Here is an 18,016-nt window from a genome sequence, read left to right as displayed (position 1 = left end):
CCAATTCCCCAAGCAGTGTAAAATGGTCGATGATAATGCAGAGTAACTTATGGCCAAGCCCAACATAAAGTGAACGGGGGAGTTTAAAAAAAAGGGATCTCAAGGTGTATATCCGTGAAAATAGAGACGAGGAATTGGTGATGAAGGGGAATGGTACCCGCGTGGGTACGGCGTGGTACTGGATAAAATTTGTTTTCAAAATAATTTTCGATTTCTGCAATTCTGCGGGTGATGAAATTCTAGGAGTAAAGGATCTTGTGTTCATGACAGGCGTGTCAAAGCAGGATCAAAAGGGCGGATATAGAGAGGATGCGAGAAAGAGGGATTGAATAATTTCATTGGTTAACGTGATGGACGAAGATCCACGACTTCGAATTCTAATCCCTTTGCTTCGAAAACGTGGCCTGGACGCAAGGCGTCGGTGTAAATGTTGCCTTCGCCGTGCGGGTGGAAGAGGCCTGGTTGGCGGCAGTTGAGGATGGTTTTGAGACCGGGTGGGTCGGTTAGGCGGAAGACGCCCCATCTGTGCGGTGTGAGTAAAGTAATCGAGCTTATATGCATGACAAAGGTTTGGTGGCGGGGATTTGGATTGATGAGGCTTGGATAGTAAAGGGGGTGAAGCAGAAAATTGGAGCAAAGGGTAACAAGATATCGAAAAGGGAGAAATAAAGAAGGCGAGACTTACGAAGGTTCCTTGCTTGGGGCACACACTATTGCTATGCTTTCCGGCATCATGACCTGATAGCCACAATGAGTGTGAAGGTCCCGGCTGCTCATGAAGCACGTCTGCGATGGATGTGTGTGGATCCATCCTAGGACCATGAGGTCTTCCGAATCGCAATAGTCGAAGAGAGCAGATTCGTTTACAGTCTCGCATGTATCTGATGTGCTTTCTTGTTCTGGGATGACCAGTTTGGAGATGAATAATGCATTGGAGATGAGTGTCCCGCACAGAATGCCGCAAGTTTCGAGGTTTGCGCGGGTATTGGGCGCAGCAATGTCGAGGAATACTGATCTTAAATTCGGAGGAAGGAAAATGGTTCGGAGAGGCGTGCCGTTTTCAAGGTATGCTGCGGGTTTAAATGTAAACGTTGAGGGGTTGAGATCTGCTTTTGGAGGTGCCGGAGGCGGTGAGGCGGTCGAGAAAGGAGGAAGAGGCGGTGGTGTAGGTGATGCGGATTGTATGGGAGTCTTTTCTGGTCGCAGAGGCACAAAGTAATCGCTGCGATCGTTTGGCAATTCTTTAGGTGGTCGGAGAGGTAGAGGGTCGATGTTATGTGGTGAAGTATGTGATGGTGATGATACAGTGCTTGGCGTCCAAGATTCGTGCGCGCTTTTTGCAGGTACTGACGGATATTGATATGCACTTTGTGAAGCTGGGAGCCTAGATCGCGGTGCAGCGTCGTCCATGTCTCTTCCTTGGGCGGATGATATCCGGTTCATCTGGTCCATGTACCTCCGTGTTTCTTGCACTCGTTGACTCACGTCGTCCTTGTCCCTGGGTTGGCCGTGCCGTGCAAGCGCTTCCTCCCAGTCGCCCCAGATGCCTGCCGTCCGTCTTTCATGCTCTTCCTGGGATGATATTCCCGCTTGTCGTACTGCTCTACGTAGCGTCTGCCGTCGTCTGATTTCCTTATGGGCTAGTTCGACTGCAAGATCTTTGTTCTCGCTGGCTGCGAGCGTACGCGGAGCAATTGCGGCGGGGTCTAACGGTGTCCGTGACAGTGTCGATATATCGCATCCGTCATATTGATGATCGCTGGGATTTGCACTGGCCTTTCGTAGATCCTCTCGTGCTCGAACCAGTTCCTCATACCTTTGGTACCTCTTGTTGATCCGGGGTTTTAGTACCTCGAGTTTCGCCAGATTACGATTCACTGCCTTCTTCGCCTCAGTCAAGGCCTGTCGGTTCTCCTTTAGACGGCCATCAGGATGGTCTGTGAGATGTCCCAGGACGAGTTGCGCATGTCGGAAGAGAAGTAAGTACGCCTGTTGGTCGTTGCCTTCTAATTCATAGATGCGTGCCTGATCAAAGTCAAAGACACGTCAGTCAATAAGAAATGCATTTGCGGAAAGTCGAGGGATGACAGCACTTACCTCTTTCAATAAGGTATCTGCTGTACGAAGCCAGTAACGAAGGGGGATTAAAGGATTATAGTCAAAGTCTTGTGCTGCCTTGACCAGCTGCTCGACGCTCATAGGCCGTTGCGCGGCCGGAAGCTCTGAAAGATCCATGATACTTTTTCAAATCGCAGACCAAATAGAAGATCTATTTGGTGCTGAGAAACCTCCACCTTCTTTATCAACGAAATGTTGCTGCCTGAAGCATTGCGTGGCCTGGGCACAAGAGTGGTGTAGCTTTAGGGTCGATATGACGCCGAGGAACCTTGGAGGGGCATCAGCGGTGTCGTTTGTCGGTCTTTGGCCGCCAAACCTCCGACTTTGTACATCATGATGCATATGATACTGCTCCAGCATTCATTTCATTGAAAATATGCTTCGCCGCCTGCATACAGAATTTTCTATGCAATCTTCAATATAGAGAAAGCAGTGGCTTTCAACGAGAAAAGCCGTTTGGCTGCGACAAAATAGTTCTGAACACTTCATGGATTCTACCGCATCATGTCAAAACGATTAGCCAGACACCAAATCGCTGAAGCATTGGCTGCAGCAAGTCCAGCGAAGAGACCTATCGGTGACCGGTCAAGGATCAATATTGTCAGTTCAGATTTGTGTGGTATGTGTGATCGAGAGAAACCGGATTGAGCGGCACCCCAGAATTCGTGGGTTCCTCAGAATCCTTGAAGGGCGCAAACAGACAGCTAATTCCAGGCAATAGATCATACTATAAAGGCATTGGCACCATCTTTAGAACGCCATAAAAATTGCGACATCATTGACCTCAACCCCGGCGTCGGACTTTGGTCATCTAAGCTACACGAATTCCTCAAACCACGGACACATATTCTTCTCGAGCCCGACGAGAAATTATATCTACCCTTCCTCAAACCCCTCCTAGAAAAGCGAAACTCCACCTATAAACTAGCGCCATGGTCTGGAGTAGAATGGTCGTCATATATGCGAATAGCGGAGGAAGGGTTTCTACCTCACCAGAAACTCTTACCTAGTGGCCATGAAGCACTTAACAAACCCAGTGACACGCTACTCTTTGTGGCAAACCTAGGTCACTATCCTCCCAAGAAGCGCGGCAGCTTCAACTCCATTGCTGCTCTCATGATCAACCAGCTCATGTCTGCGGTTCGGAATCACTCCATCTTTCAAGCATACGGCCTCGTACGAATGTTAATTTGGATTGGAGACAAGGAAAAGAACACAATTCTCCCCAGATCGATTGCAAACCGACGAAAGAGCTCGGTTCAAATAGAATCTACATGTGACATTCGTGAAATAGCAGGCTATCAAGATGAGCATCGATGGCGCAAAAGACCCACAAGCATCAACCAAGAGAGCGCCGAAAAGGTTGCGTTACAAATGCTCCAGAACGGAATTAATTTCCCACTGAATCGCCAGAGTCCGCTGCATAAGGATGCGCTCAAGGTAGCCAAGGAACAACTTTCCAAGGGATCCAGCACCCCGGGAACTGATACCTCGACCACAACTGGCCCGGTCGTGGCAGATAGCCGAGTCTGGCACAAGGAACTGAATGAGCTTGAAGAGAAGCTCATAACTGGAGAGGTTCGCAAATTCCAAGACGAGCGAGTCAAGGATGAAGATTACGTATCCGCGCAATACGATTCCAGGCGGGGCCGAAAACGAGGAGTGCAACGAGAACGGACCCCAGAATATCAACGCCTCATCCTGCTGAGGGCATTGAAGAAACTTGACTTCAAACGACAACATAAAATGGAAGGGATTGTCAAAGAAATAGCTCGCCTAGATGCAATCGAGCTGGCATTAATGGAAGGCAAAATTCCTCATGACGAGATAGAGAAGAAAGAATCTGAATTGGCCAAGTCCAAGGACAAGGTATACGCTCAGATTGACGGCCTCCGAGAACCCCAACAGGAGAAGATTTTCCTCTATCTGGATGACCGGAGAGCAATCAAAGCAACCCCACCCGTGCTCATGTGGGATCGTCGAACAGAGGAACCGCTTAATGTTGAAGCGGAAGAATTCTTTCCAAATCATCATCTGGCACTTTTGGATTTTCAACCAAGGCCCGTGACGGGCGCAGTTGCACGTTCCGCCGAGGCATATGATGTTTTCACTAGCATCTTGGGATACTTGTATATGCAGCCGAAGCAATCCATTGTGCGTGGTCTCGAGTCTTTAGCCCCAGGTGCAGCGGATTATATCCTTCCGCGTGCGCCGTCTCTGCAGGATCTTCGCAAGGGGGGCCTCCAGGATCTGGAACACCTTCGTGTCCGCATGCTGACACCCGAAATGCTTGATGAGATTATTGCCGCGTGGGAATCTTGGCCATTTAAGCCGAGCACCTCGGACTTGATTTTGAAAATGGGGTTGGTGCCATATATGGGCTCGTCTGGGTCCGCCATTAGTGATAACCTTTCGGATGATAGGGTGAGGGCATTTTAGGTCTCGTGTATGTTGATAAAATACATTTTTAGCTTATATTATATGCTTGTACGTGTGCTTCCGGGTGCGTAGGATAATACTCTGGAGTATCTATAAAAAGTCTTTGCGATAATTACTACACTTTCACAAGTTCAATACCAGAGATGAAAACATATATACACAACTGACCCAAAAATATAAAAATATATATAAAAAATAATAATTAACAAGAAATTAGGGAAGAGTGAATAATGGTTTTGGGAATACAGTCTCAGTACAGAACACAAACAAAAAATGGTAAAAAAAAAATAAAAAAATAAAAAAAGAGAAAAAAACATGCAACAGCGGGGATTCGCTGGTCGTCACCGACCCAACTACTAGTCCGCCGATCTGAGGCTTATGTATGGCAGAGCGGACGGGATGCCCAGTTCTCCTCAGTCTATGGTCGCATGTACTAGATATATGAATATCAAAGAATATAATCCTTCTTTCATTGCCACCCAACCTTGCAATACGCGCGAAGGGGTTCGTCCCTTCCCTATCGCATGATACGGCATAAATACTCTAGGAGGCAGCCGCTGTAGATAATGAGCCACCTGCTTAGCTTTCTCCCTAGAAGGCACACTTAATACACAGATTTACACTGCTTCATATCAGGCTCATCAAATTGATTTTATTTTGAGAATTACATAGCTTCTGTCTACTTTTGGTGCACTTTAGTGACAAATCCTGTGCAAAGAACCACGGATGATTCCCCACGGGTGAGCGATTAGACCTCCCGCATTTGCACTAAAAAGGGAAGGAACAGTTCAAAGCCCCCTGTTTGCCTGTCTCAATTCTAACCGAGTTTACTTCTTACCGCTTACAGCTGCAACACCAGCTAAACACCACAAAAACAAATCCACCACCACGCGCGCCTCTCGATGCGGCTTCTTCATCTTTCATTTGTCACTCCTTGACACGTTACTTTAAAGCTTCACTCGTTATACACAATTGTGAATTGAGGTTCAAAAAATCATGAACCATTAATCCTGTGAATTTTTTGCCTGTGCAACACCGCGAATCTGGCGCAATATCGCATCTTCTCTAGGCGACTCTCGTCGCTCGAGACCCCCGTCAAGTCCACTCTGGACGATCAGCGCATCTTTGATTTGAGTGAACGCCCGGTGCGAGCAGGAACTGAGCCTCGCACACTGAATCATCGACACAGCATTGACGCCGGCATTCTCGGGCTTCCTTCTATGGCTCAGCCAAACCTGTATGCCATGTCGTCACCTCCGCAATACCCGATTCCACCTCGAAAATCGTCACTCCGTCCGGGTTCAGCTGGGTCATCTACTTCCCAAGGATCATATGGATCTCATAGTTCGCGTGAATCTCGAGCGACTCAGACAACTCCGCATTTGCGTGCCGCAAAACATGACTCCAAACCGTCAGACATCTCTCTTCCTTTGAGACCGAAATCAACTTCTGAAAACGATGAGCGTGACTATAATGGTGAAGCAGCAGAGGTGAAGCTCCCCGTGTCTAGCGATGAAGAGGAAGCTGGTGGAGATGAGGATGGTGGAGAAGAAGATATTAAATCAGTCGACGCGACCGAAATAAAGCTTCCGTCCTCCGACTACGACGAAAACGAACTGCTAGAGGCGACTGACATTGGGATCCCTTCCTCGATTCACGATGAGAGCAGTGCATATCAACCAAAAGTCAAGTTCCAGAGTCCGGAACTCTCGGACTTGCCAGAAATCGAGATTACGGATATGAGACACACCTCGACCACAGACACAAAGGCACCAAAAGAGGCGACCAAGGAACAATCAGAAGGCAACGAGTCCAGATTTACAGACCGGCTTCAACCTTCAATGAATGAAGATGGCGAAAGTAAATATACCGAGGAAGGGTTCTCTTCCTTTGTTCCGCCTATGCAGAGCAAGCCGTCCATGGGCTCGCTGGACCTTCCGAGAACGATTAGCATGAGCAGCATTCCCTCCATCAACAGCCCCACACATCCCCGAAGGAGTGGAATGACGCTGAAAGAACAAAGTACGACCATTGACCGCTTGTCAAAGGAAAATTGGGATCTCAAGCTGAAAATTACTTTTCTCAATTCTGCGCTTAACGATCGCTCTGACGAAGCAATCAAGGACATGATTGCTGAAAATGTCGAACTAAAGGCAAGTCTCTTTTCATCACAGAAGGAGGTTCGAAACTTGCGGAAGACGGTGAAATCCCTCCAAGACAAGCTTACAGAAAGGGAAGATGGAGATGCTCAGCAACGGGAGGCTGAAAATGCTGGTTCTGACGATGAGAAGGACTCGCGGTCTTACCGAGAGGTCGAACTAGAAGAAGAAGTGACCTATTATAGGAGTAGAATCGAAGCATATGAACGCGAAATGGAGCGTATCCGAAAGGAAGGAGTTACGCGTGAGAATGAAACGCGACGGCTGGCCGATGCAGTGCGGTCAATGGGAGAGCGTCGAGGCTTAGACGGGGATATCGGAGTCCGCGAAGAAATCGTGAGTTAAACCCCTTGTTGTTGTCGACCGATGGTTACTAAGGCATGGTTTATAGGATATGTGGAAAGACATGTATGAGACAGAGGCAGCTCGACGTGAGCAAGCCGACGAGGATGCGCGCAAACTCCGACAGGATCTTCAAGCTCTCAAGAGTGGCCGATCGTCGTCGCTTACACCGACCGATAGTGCTCTCCACAAGAGCAAACGTCTGAAGACCTCTAACTCAAGGCCGGCATCTCGAGAAACGGAGCAAACCTATGCCCATCTAGGAGGGTCTAGTGATGGAAGCAGCTCGACTTTGGTAGAGCAGCTCAGACATGAAAATGCTGAGCTTCGACGCGAAGTGGGTGCTCAAACCTCCATGCTCACATCTCGGAACCGGGAGCGAGAACGTCTCTATCAAGAAATTGAGGATCTCAAATACAATCAACGACGCGCCGATGGAGGAAGATCGGTTGCAGGTGAGAGTATTTTTGAGCGATCGGCATCCCGTGTTAATCAACGAAACTTTTCACGGGCCGGCGCTGCCACGCGCATGACTCAATTGAGTGACCCTGAAAAGGAAGAGCTCGAGAACAAGAACGATGCTTTGCGGGATCAGGTGTTGGAACTTCGCCTCAAGATGCAAGAGATCGAGCGCAACTATGCGACAATGGAAAACCGACTGGGCCTTGCTGAAAGCGAAAAGTTGCAGCATCAACAAGACATTCGTCTATTGGAGAACGACCTGACAGTTTATAATCATGACCTCAGTGTTGTGCAGGCTCAACGCGACGAAGCACTAGCTGTCAACAAAGATAAAGACGTCGAGTATGAAGATCTGAGAAGTGAGGCTCAGCAAGCGATTGACAAACTCGAAGAAGAAATCGATCAAAAGATTGTACGCATCGAGAATCTCGAGCTTGAACTTGAAAATAGGAATGAAGATTTCAAATCGTTGCAGAACGAGATGCGGATGCTGAGCGAAAGCCTGGTGCGCCTTGAGGATGAACAGCAATCAAATGCTCAAAAGGTGCAAAATCTGGAAGAGGAGCTCGATGCTGCAAACCAGGATATTGAGAGCTACGTGAAGAGCATTGACGACTCAAACCAAAAAGTCGAGCGGCTGGAAGTCCAACTGGAATCTCATGAAGGAGAGATTGCCTTCCTAAGAGAAGAGCAGGATGCGGATAAGATCAAGATTGGAGAGCTAGAAGGATCACTGACGTCGACGCAGTCTATCTTGCATCTTGAGCAGGAGAAGGCCAATGAGCTTGGAGAAAAGCTGGGAGAGGAGCGATACCAGCGGGAGGTCGTCCTTGCCAAGGAGCGCGAGGATAAATTACGCATCATTGAGGAACTCAATCGCGAGGTGTCAAATGCCAAAGATGAGAAGCGCAAGCTCAAGAAGAGTATTGCTGCGAAAGAAGCCGAGGCACTCACTTGGAAACAACGGCTAGCTGAGCTTGAAAACGGTCTGCGTGAGACACTAGGTGACGCGAATGGCACGCGCACAAGTCTGATAGAGGTAAAGTCCAGTGTTTTCATTCCATGGGAGTTAAGCTAACGGTTGTTGGTAGTCTGTTATAAAGTTGCAAAAAATGCTGAGTGCGACTATGAGCGAGCTCGACATCACCAAGAATAACCTTAGCGACAAGGAACGACTGCTCCAAAATCGGGATACCCTTCTCGAAAACACTGCTCTTGAGTCGAAGAAACTGTCTGACCTACTTGACCATGAAAGGCAAGGTCGGCGGCAGGAAAAGGCTCAGTTCGAAAAGGCACAGAGAACTCATCTTCAAACTATGCGAACCATGTCCCAACAAGAGACACGCATCATGGAGTTTGAGAACGCAAGGCAGCAAGAACGCCGAAAGGCACACAACCTCGAGCAGCAATATAAAAGTCAATTAGAGGATCGAAACACTCTTCTTCTCGCGCTGTTTAACCGCCTTTCCACTCTCTGCGGCTCCGATTGGTCCAAGCAGAATTGCAATATCAATGGACAAGTGCCCAGTCTCGAAGTCATCGCCGCATACTATCCCAATTTCAGCAAGACCATTATTCTTGCTATGAAGACCGTCGAGGGTGTACTTGGCGGCGTGAAGACGCGTATTAGAGCGATTGAACGAGACCTCACCAAAGATTATCAAGAACTCGAGCGCAACGTCCAAGGTCGATTCAAGCGGCTCGAACGCATCGAAGGTATTGTGGCAACTCGAGACTTATCAAGGGAATCGCCAGCACCCGGCAATTCACCGACATTCACGTCCCTGTCTGGACCTGAAATCGCCAAGATCCGCACCGAAAATAAGAGGCTTAAGGCTGAGCTCAAACACATGATACAGCAACACCAACAACTTGGCAGCAAAGATCAGGCTACTCCTTATCATCTCACCCGCTCTGTGACGGATCCTCCATTCAACACACCCCGTGTTCCGTCACCAGGTACACTACGACGCACCTCACTCCTTACCCCTTCTACAGCGCTCAACAAACGTTATTCTGCTTCGGCAGCCGAACACGCGTTCAACACAGCTGCCAATGCCGGAACTGGTACCAGCGGCAACGATGCAGTCAGCAGCAGTGCTAGCAAGAGCGGCCTGAGAGACGGTAACGGCAACAGACCTGGTACCGGTACATCTGGCAGAGAACTCTCTCTAAGCCGCCAACGTCATCATCAAAGAGATGACAGTACCAGTAGCAACAATGCTGCACCGGCACCTGACGTCCCCACTGCTCCCAAGGATACCAGCCCTAGTGCCACCACCTCCGACAGCGCCAGTGAAAAGCGCTGGCGCGAACGCCTCAAGGAAATGGAACGCAGACTAAAAGCGGAGCGTGAAGCCCGCCTGTTGGATCGAAGCGGTGCCCGACAGCGGCTCGAGGAGGGCAGAGCCCAGAATGATGCACTCCGAGAAGAATTGGAACGGGAACGTGTCAGAAGGGAGTAGCGTCCATTTTGTGCCTACATTTACTAATGTGTGATCCTGGCTGTTTAACTTGTACCCTCTTTTCGCCCGTTTCTTCTTCTTCTTCTTCTTCTTCTTCTTCTTCTTCTTCTTCTCTTCGCTTCTCCGAGCTTGTACTTTCTACCTTTGTATTTTGTCCCATTTCTACATCGCATCATATCATCTGTATTGATCTAACCTGATCGCATGGCTTCTTTCTATCCCGTTGCAGCGCAAAGACTCTCAGGTGGCGTTTCAACGTTTTATGTCGTCTGATCTTTGTGACTCCTTTTTTTCCCCTTTGCATTTTTCTTCTCCTTCTTCTTCTTCTTCTTCTTCCTTTTTCCTATTTGGACTCCCTTTTGTTTGATAAGGGTGTACAGCGATACCGGTGTTGGAAGGGCTTCTTTATATTGCGATTTTTGTGGTCGGCATAAAGACCATTGGGCGGTTTTATTCGTTATTTTATCTTTGCATCAGATTTGAGCATTGCGCATTACGCATTACGCATTGTCCATCGAGTATTGATCATGCATGCAAGCAAGCATTAGCGTATAACAATATGTCGGCCCTTTTTTTTTTGAACTTGGGCTTGGGAAGTAAAGCGCTCTCATTGAAGAGCCGATAGTTTGCCAGCAGGTCCCTACGTGGCCGCATCTTTTTTGTATTTTTTATTTTATATCAAGTATCCGGTGGCACAAGGAAGAAGAAATGCGTACGATTAGAATAGATGTAAAATATACCCTTTTCCCTTGTATACCCTTTACCATTGTCCTTTTACCTTGTATACCATTTTACCTTTGTCCTCTTGCTCTGTGATTAGATTACACATTTTCATACCCGTACATATATGCAAATATCGTGCCCGTTGGCTATTGGCTATAGCCAATTATTCACGGTCATTTCAGCAAGAAGTTGCCCATTGCCCATTGCCCAGCAGGCCGCCAGTGTCACAATACTTTTGCTTCGTTTGACGCTCCGTTTGACAGTCAGCTATCCTTGGTATGTGGTATCCTCCCTCTCGAACCAAGGAACCAACACGGCGTAACTTACCTTGATTTTCGCATCACTGTGACTGGTGGTAGAAAAGTCTCATTCCAATTCCAGCGCAGTCTTATTCCAGCATATCTAAACGTACACCGTATAGGACTTATGGAGATCGTTGGGGTATTTTTTTTCTTTTCTCTCCTTCTCTTCCTCCCCCTTTTTTTTTTGCACCTTTTTTGGTCTTGTCCAGATCTATTACTTTTCTTTCCGAGACTCCCACAATTCCAACACCACACATCTCGCATCCTCCCTGCCTCCCGGCTCCTCGCTCGTTAGAAACCCTAGATGTTATGCACCGCACCAATCGCTATAATATATACCTCTTTAGTACCAAAGTTATTCAGCAACAGCTCTTAGCTCAGTTGGTCACACAGCAGCAAACAAGGCGATCCGCCAACGGATCGTATACATATCTTCCTTGGTCTAGTGGCTATGATTTCCGCTTGTCAATTCCGCGTCACTGTGGAATCGCAAGCGCGGGAGACCGGGGTTCGATTCCCCGAGGGAGAGTTCCTTTTTTTTTTTTTTTTCCAACTCCCCGCTCACTACTCCCGTATGAATTTTTTTGCGAGTTGCAACACATTTTTGAATTTAGGTATTTCAAAGAGGGGGGGGGGGGGGGAATTATAAGTTCACAGTCACAGTCACTGGTATGAGCTCCTTGGCTGGCTGGGCGGTTTACATGGAACGGAGAGAAAGAAAGGGAAGAGGGACTGGGATATGGAAAGGAGAATACTGTATACATGTTCAATCATAATGTGTAAATGCATCAAGCTAACAAGTGCCATGCGTATATCATAAACTTGTCTCAATTTCATTCTCATGCTCATTCTCATGTAGCAAGTAGCGAGTAACCAGACAAAATGACAACAGGACAAAGGACAAAGGACAAAACATGAATTATAGTGTACTAGAAGAGGTGAGTTGTAAAAAGAGTTTCAACTATGTCACTGGACCAGAAATCCCATCGCTGTGCTCCGCTAGAATGCGCCAAGTATTGACGGACATGGAGTTTATGATGCGAACTAAGAGATAGAAATAAATATATGATGAGACGGGAATCAATAAAGGGAGATGGACAAGAGAAGAGAAGAGAAGAATATAAATTCCGACATGAGAAGCAAAGTCCCAATATAGCTCCTGTAACAGACATAATAGTGTGAAAGGTATAATAAGATGATGGTAAATCTGCAACGTTTCAAAGATCAAAGGGTATGAGAAATGTAAATGGGCCAAAGAGCTAAACCGCCGAATCATAATGAAAAAAGTCCCCCCAAAAAAGAAATGTATGCATCTCCATGCGAGGTCTACCTGAACATAGGCCAGGTCAATGGTAATGATGCCACTAGTAGTGCAATGCCATGCAGTAGAATGAAAAGGAAAAGTAGGCAGAGTGAAATAGAGAGATCCGCGGTGCGTAAATGTAGATCAGTGAGACATGAGTCAGAGAAATTCCATTATCAAGTATCGGTATTAAGCGCAGGAGGGCCTTCATTTTTCAAACAGCATTAGATCGTTGCGGTGCGAAGGGGTCATGCTGCAGGAATTTCGCTCGTACAATGGCGTGGGTATTAGGTATATATATTAAATTAAAGCTGCAATCAAAGGTTAGAGTGTAATTCTTGTATAACATGTAGAGTCGAATGGATAACTCACCAGAGTCTTCCCTCAAGCTGGGCAAGGAATCTTTTCGTTGACCCATCCCCATCATTATCATGGTGCTTTCTCGGCGCCTCGCCTTGGCTTCTCGCGTATTGCTTGGTGCCAAGGCTTCGTTAAGGGATCCAAACTCTGTCCCAGACAGAGATTGGGACCCGGTCGGAGCCTGAGGAAAGCTAGATTGCCCATATAATGACTGATCATAAGCCTGTTTCATTGGAACAAAGCCGGTGTCATATACACCGCGTGGGTCCTGCCCTTGGTGCTCATAATAGCGATCATGCCCCGAAAACGCCGTTTGATTATACGAAGGTGTGGGAAGGTCAGAAAACATCTGGCGGCGAGGAGATCGAATCTCATCGGGCGTTAGACTTGGCGCTCCAGTAATCTCAATCACAGGAGACGCGCTCTGGTCAACCTCGTCGCCAAAGATACGATCAAATTCCGTCAAGAACATTGAAAACACTGGTGCCGGAATGTTGAGAGTCGGAGAAAACACAATCCCAACTGCAATCAACATGTTAGTCGTGACCACATCTTCAATCTTTGGGACTCGGAGAAAACCCACCATTACGAACAGTCATCTTGTTGACATCTGAATTATTTGTAATTCGCAAGAGGAATGTAGACAGCGCCTTGAGCAAATTCCAGTTGGCACTTGGTAGTCGATGCACAAGCGAATTGTACGCTGCAACTTTTTGTTCCTTGTCATCGAGTTCTGAATTTACCCCTGTTAGCTCTAACGTGTAACCCCTCGTCTCCTAGAAAGGGACAGACATGGACATCACTTACCCAAAACATGAAGAAAATCCAAATGAAGTTCACGTGTGAGGACCGTTGCTGGTAATTCCCGGAGATAGAGCTTCAGCAGTGATGCCACTGCATGGATATCGTAGTATTGCTCCTCGGCAAGAAAATTTACATCTCCTTCAGTGTTGAAGCGTTCCCGCAAGGCCTTGATAACAACATTCGAACCGTTAACTCGGAAAATCCCTTCCTCATTTGCCGCGCCTTCAGTTTCAAGATACTCCAAGCACCTGTAAACAACGGCGGGCAGATTCACGTCAACGTTATGTGGCTTGCAATACTCGGCTGCCTCGGCAAGTGGAATGCCAAAGACTGCTCTGACAGGATGAGAGCGATCTGGGTGTGTCTGCTGCGAAAGACTTCCACCCGAAACACTGTTCCCAAGACTCGCCTGACTTCCGAGTTCTGTTGACGATCGCCCCTTGAAGCCCCAGATGCTCCGCTTCTTATATTCCTTTTCTTTGGCAGCAATGGGAGCTGCTGGCAAATTGCCCCATGCACCCACGTCTTGAATCACCGAGCCATTGGTAGGGCCAGAAATGTGTACAGAAGACTGGTGAACAGCCCCAGGCTGCGATATAGAGCTAGTGGGAGACGGAGTAGAAGATGTATCTTCTGACCTCACCACCGATGGCCCTCGAACAGGAGCTTCAGCCGCTACGGTGTCATCGTAATTCAGGCTCCGCAGCGTGTTGGAGCTCTCAATGCTCGGGCTTTCCTTGCCTGCTTGATCCTCCTTGCCTAGTGGAGACGTCTTTGAGTCTGACGTATGGAGAGATCCGGAATCGTTTTGGGAAATGCTGGGCCTGCTCGCACCATCATTGAAATTTGCCGTATCAACGTATTGCAGTAAGGTGTGAACCCATTCATCTCTCTCTGCATCGCTTTCAGCGCACAGGAGGTGTCGCACATAGCTGGCTGAGTCCTTGCGCTTGGGTTCGAGAATGAGAAAGGCGTGACGATATTCTCCATCGCCCTCATCAGTGGCAAGTGACGGCGACGAACCGGGATGCAGTTGGGATGGCCTTCCAATCTGGGCACGATGTAGCTTGATTGTTCCCAAATGCGCTCCACCAGGAGTCTCGTAATATCGCAAAACTGGCCCCTCAAGACAGAAATATCTAGCCTTCCAACCGCCAAAGTTCTTTCCTTTCTTCGTGAGATACCCTTCCTTTAGAGATCGGACGGGGCTCAGCGGTGACAAGGGTCCGTCTGTAGCAGTCTCTCCAATGACCGTGGTCTCCTCACCATGTCTATCGATCGCATCAGTGGACAAAAAGGTGCAGAGTAAGAGAGCCGCAGGTTCATCAAATGCCGTTCTCATGATTGAATGAAAGTATGCGTCGAGAGCAGTCCGTCGGGCATCGATTCTAGAGGGGGCGTGGCCGCTGAATAAGTTCTTGTCTGGAACAAGCGCTTTGAGATCTGACCATTTCTTCAATTGCTTATCCAGCTGCAGAAGAGACATGAGAGTTTTTTCAACCCTCCAAAGCTCCATTGCGCCGGGGACGGAGTAGACGCCGAGCGTAAAAACTTGATCTTCTTCGGCTGGCTTTGCACCCAGGTAGCTATGACGAGAAGGTCTCAACCTGGACGAAGCCGCTCGAACATCGACGGCGACGAGCGCTTCAGGAGGCACCAATAAATCTGGATACTGTTCCGACATGAGGCCGCGGTAGATTACTTGAGAAGTGGCGGATCTCGGCGTTGAGAGATCCGGTGTAGTATTGGCTACACTGCTGTCAACAGCCAATGCCGGTTTCACCTGACGAGAAAGGCTGGACGGAGGTTGTCGCCAAGGCCCTTCTTCTCTGTAAAGCCCAGGAGATGCCAACGACATGGGTGTATTTGGCGGTAAAGGAATGGGTTGTCTAGGCGCCCGAGGAGATAGAGGCAAGCCGGGGAAACCCTGTCGTGGTGACATTGGAGGGGACACCAAAGCAGAAAAACTGGTCCCTTCCCTCGGCATACGGGGCATCGGCGAATTCATCGGCCTGTCAACTGGGCGAGGACTATTTGGAAGACCTGGACTCATTGGCGGAAGTGAGATGAAGCGTCGCTCAGCCGTTTGCACGGCTCTGGGGGCGCTGTGCATAGAGCTAGACGGAGCAAACGGGTTCTGTTCTATTTGTGCGACGAAACCGTCGCTCGCGCTTTGTTTATGCGAAGGTTGAGGTTTTGATCCGGTTTTCTCATCCTTGGGAGCTTGCGTGCTAGCCTTGACAGGCTTGGCAGCCTTTTCGCGCTTCGAGCGACTGCGGTGCTCCCGCTCTGTGAGAGCGACGGCTGCTCGATCTCTATCGTCATCCTCGCGCGTCTTTCGCCTGCCCCGTTCAAAAGCAGGGATTTCATCCACCTCTTCTACATCATCATATTCAGATCCCGAATGGTCTTCCGGACCAACTTGTTGCGAATACGGGCTAGACCGGGACGACTTTCTCAGATTCAAAGGCGCTGGGGGCGCCTTTCTTTGCGGGTGAGGAATCTTCTCATTGTGCTCTCCTCGGAGACTTGACGGTATACTTTCTTGGGAGGGCGAGCCCACATGTCGATGCATCGAAGGCAGAGAACGTTTTGCCGTAAAACTGTTTGGAGACATGGCTCCAGCTTGCTGCTGTCGAGACGAGGGAGACTGACTCAAGCCAGTCGGCGATTTGATATCGTTTCCACCGTTGAAACCACTGGTAGATGCTGGCGGATTCGACGCTGCACCGACCTGGACACCATCGTTTTCGCGCGGCGACTGGAGCGGGGTGTTCGTCGTGAGCTCAGCGTGAGCCGGCATTGATGAATTGGTGCGTGGCTCATCCAGTACATCAAATGCACTAGCAGTGGACGCTCTTAAATTTCCAGAGACGATATCTCGAACATTGCTCGATTGAGACGGCACAAGGTTTTGATGTTGAACCGGTTCGGGAGAAATGGCCTCAGTCGCTGGCGCGTCTCTTGGTTGGTCCTTGTAGTTTTTGGAGGAAGCTCCGTTTGATGGACGGGAAAGCTCGGCCAAATATTCCTTCACCTTTCGTCTATACCGATCCTTGTCCTTCAAGGCTTGTTCGAGGTCCTTGTTCAATCCCAGAATCATTGTTCTCTGCTTATCCACCAAGCGCCATAACTGGGAATTCTGAGAGGCCGAAGATTGTTTTTCCTTGAGAAGATGTTGGATGACGGCTTCTGCAGACCCCGCCGTTGCGATAAGATTCGCAATATCGGCAGGCTTAAATGAGACTGGATCCTGCGACTGCTTGTGAGAGTGCGACGACAGCGAAGAAATGGCGGAATCGATCGAGGATGTTCTCGGCAGAGGCTTTAGCTCCGTCGGGCTCTTTGAGCCGGTCGGACTCATTGTTGGTGAGGAGTGCGAGGAGCCTTCAGTGGGCCGAGACGTAGGAAGAGGATTCGACAACTGGCGGAGGGAGGCGTAATTAACAGACCTGGAGGGCGTAGCGCCAGCGGGAGGTATGTCGTTGTGCGGCGTAGATGTCGATGCATTAGCCGTGACCCGTGGGGTCGGGTCCAGGACATGCGTTCCCTTTTCGGAGCCGTGTGATTTTCCAGACGAATTTGTACCCGGCAAGGAAGACAGATTCGTGGTTTCCGTTCTGGGGGAGCTCCTCCTCCTCCTCCTTGTGTCGTTAAAGGGCGATTGTGCCGGGGAATTTTCGGGCGAGATGGAGGATTCCCAAGTTTGAAGCGGGCTGGGAATGGGTTTGTGCTGCAGCGAGCGGGGATCTGGCCCAGCTTGTCTCTGGAGATTCGACGATGAGACGGGAGACGCGCGAGAGGTAGATGAGGAATTTGAGATGAAACCCGAGTTGGCGGTGCTGGTGGTTGCACCACCGTCTTCTCTCCACGCTGGCGCAGACGGCGGATGAGAAGAAGGATGAGGATGGTACAAAAGCTGCCCTTCACCCTGCCGTGACATGGCTCCCCGTTGAGATTGCTGTCGAGGCAGATCCAGCTGCCGCGAAGCTCCTAAATCGACGGGTGTAGTGCAATGTCACACGAGGGCGATTTGTGAGAGCTCCCGTCACGGGTAGGCAAACACTGGGTAGATTGACGATCAGAGGAGGCCCGGAGGCCGTTATTTGCAGCAACTACTGCCGTTGCCTTGTGCTGCGATACCCGGTAAGGACAGAGATGGGATGGGCGTACATTGCCCCTTCTGGCGGGGAACAGCGATCTGCAGTGACACCACGACTCCGTCTCGTTTCAACGGCCGTACAAGCAGGGGTCTAGGTGTTGTATCTCGATGATCTGAGACGGTATTTCACGCTGTAGATGTCGAAACCAAACCCTCTCACTTGGCAGAAGATGAGGGAGTGGGACCGCTGATTGGGAAGCAACGAATAGGAAAATGGAAGAAGAAAAGATAGGAGATTGCAAAACTTCCACAAGAACAGGAAGAAGAAGGGAGAGTAAGTTAGTTGGAATAGAACTGATTAGAGGGTGAATGATTGGCGGAGGTTCACCGAAGTAGGTAAAGAGGAGTGAAAAGGTATTAGGTTTACTCGTATCATA

At 49.0% G+C, this 18,016-nt stretch overlaps 4 protein-coding genes and 1 non-coding gene across 5 annotated transcripts; 3 read left to right on the top strand and 2 right to left on the bottom strand.

Annotated features, from left to right (window-relative positions):
• Nucleotides 1-342: 342 nt before the first annotated feature.
• L228DRAFT_237585 (hypothetical protein) lies at nt 343-2,235 on the bottom strand (the record flags this gene model as incomplete). Its single annotated transcript, XM_018330948.1, has 3 exons — nt 343-523; nt 686-2,025; nt 2,098-2,235. The coding sequence occupies 3 exons, from the start codon at nt 2,233-2,235 to the stop codon at nt 343-345; spliced, it is 1,659 nt and encodes a 552-aa protein (XP_018190235.1).
• A 333-nt stretch (nt 2,236-2,568) lies between these two features.
• Nucleotides 2,569-4,642, top strand: L228DRAFT_259863 (S-adenosyl-L-methionine-dependent methyltransferase). The gene is made up of 2 exons (XM_018334204.1): nt 2,569-2,737; nt 2,840-4,642. The coding sequence occupies exons 1-2, from the start codon at nt 2,623-2,625 to the stop codon at nt 4,555-4,557; spliced, it is 1,833 nt and encodes a 610-aa protein (XP_018190234.1). The 5' UTR covers nt 2,569-2,622; the 3' UTR covers nt 4,558-4,642.
• A 145-nt stretch (nt 4,643-4,787) lies between these two features.
• L228DRAFT_237583 (hypothetical protein) lies at nt 4,788-9,985 on the top strand (the record flags this gene model as incomplete). The annotated part of the gene is made up of 5 exons (XM_018330947.1): nt 4,788-4,833; nt 4,882-4,987; nt 5,627-7,052; nt 7,108-8,559; nt 8,612-9,985. The coding sequence occupies 5 exons, from the start codon at nt 4,788-4,790 to the stop codon at nt 9,983-9,985; spliced, it is 4,404 nt and encodes a 1,467-aa protein (XP_018190233.1).
• Nucleotides 9,986-11,441: 1,456 nt separating this feature from the next.
• Nucleotides 11,442-11,539, top strand: L228DRAFT_t51. Its single transcript has one exon. It is a non-coding gene; the product is annotated as a tRNA-Asp (tRNA).
• A 1,074-nt stretch (nt 11,540-12,613) lies between these two features.
• On the bottom strand, nt 12,614-17,420 carry L228DRAFT_266991 (hypothetical protein; the record flags this gene model as incomplete). The annotated part of the gene is made up of 4 exons (XM_018334934.1): nt 12,614-12,624; nt 12,686-13,195; nt 13,257-13,406; nt 13,481-17,420. 4 exons carry the CDS (start codon nt 17,418-17,420, stop codon nt 12,614-12,616), a joined length of 4,611 nt encoding a protein of 1,536 aa, XP_018190232.1.
• Between the last annotated feature and the right edge of the window lie 596 nt (nt 17,421-18,016).

Source organism: Xylona heveae (genome assembly GCF_001619985.1).
Source record: "Xylona heveae TC161 unplaced genomic scaffold L228scaffold_3, whole genome shotgun sequence".
NCBI lineage: Eukaryota > Fungi > Ascomycota > Xylonomycetes > Xylonales > Xylonaceae > Xylona > Xylona heveae.
Note: the sequence above shows the minus strand (reverse complement) of the source record. Positions and strands in the feature narration are given on the sequence as shown.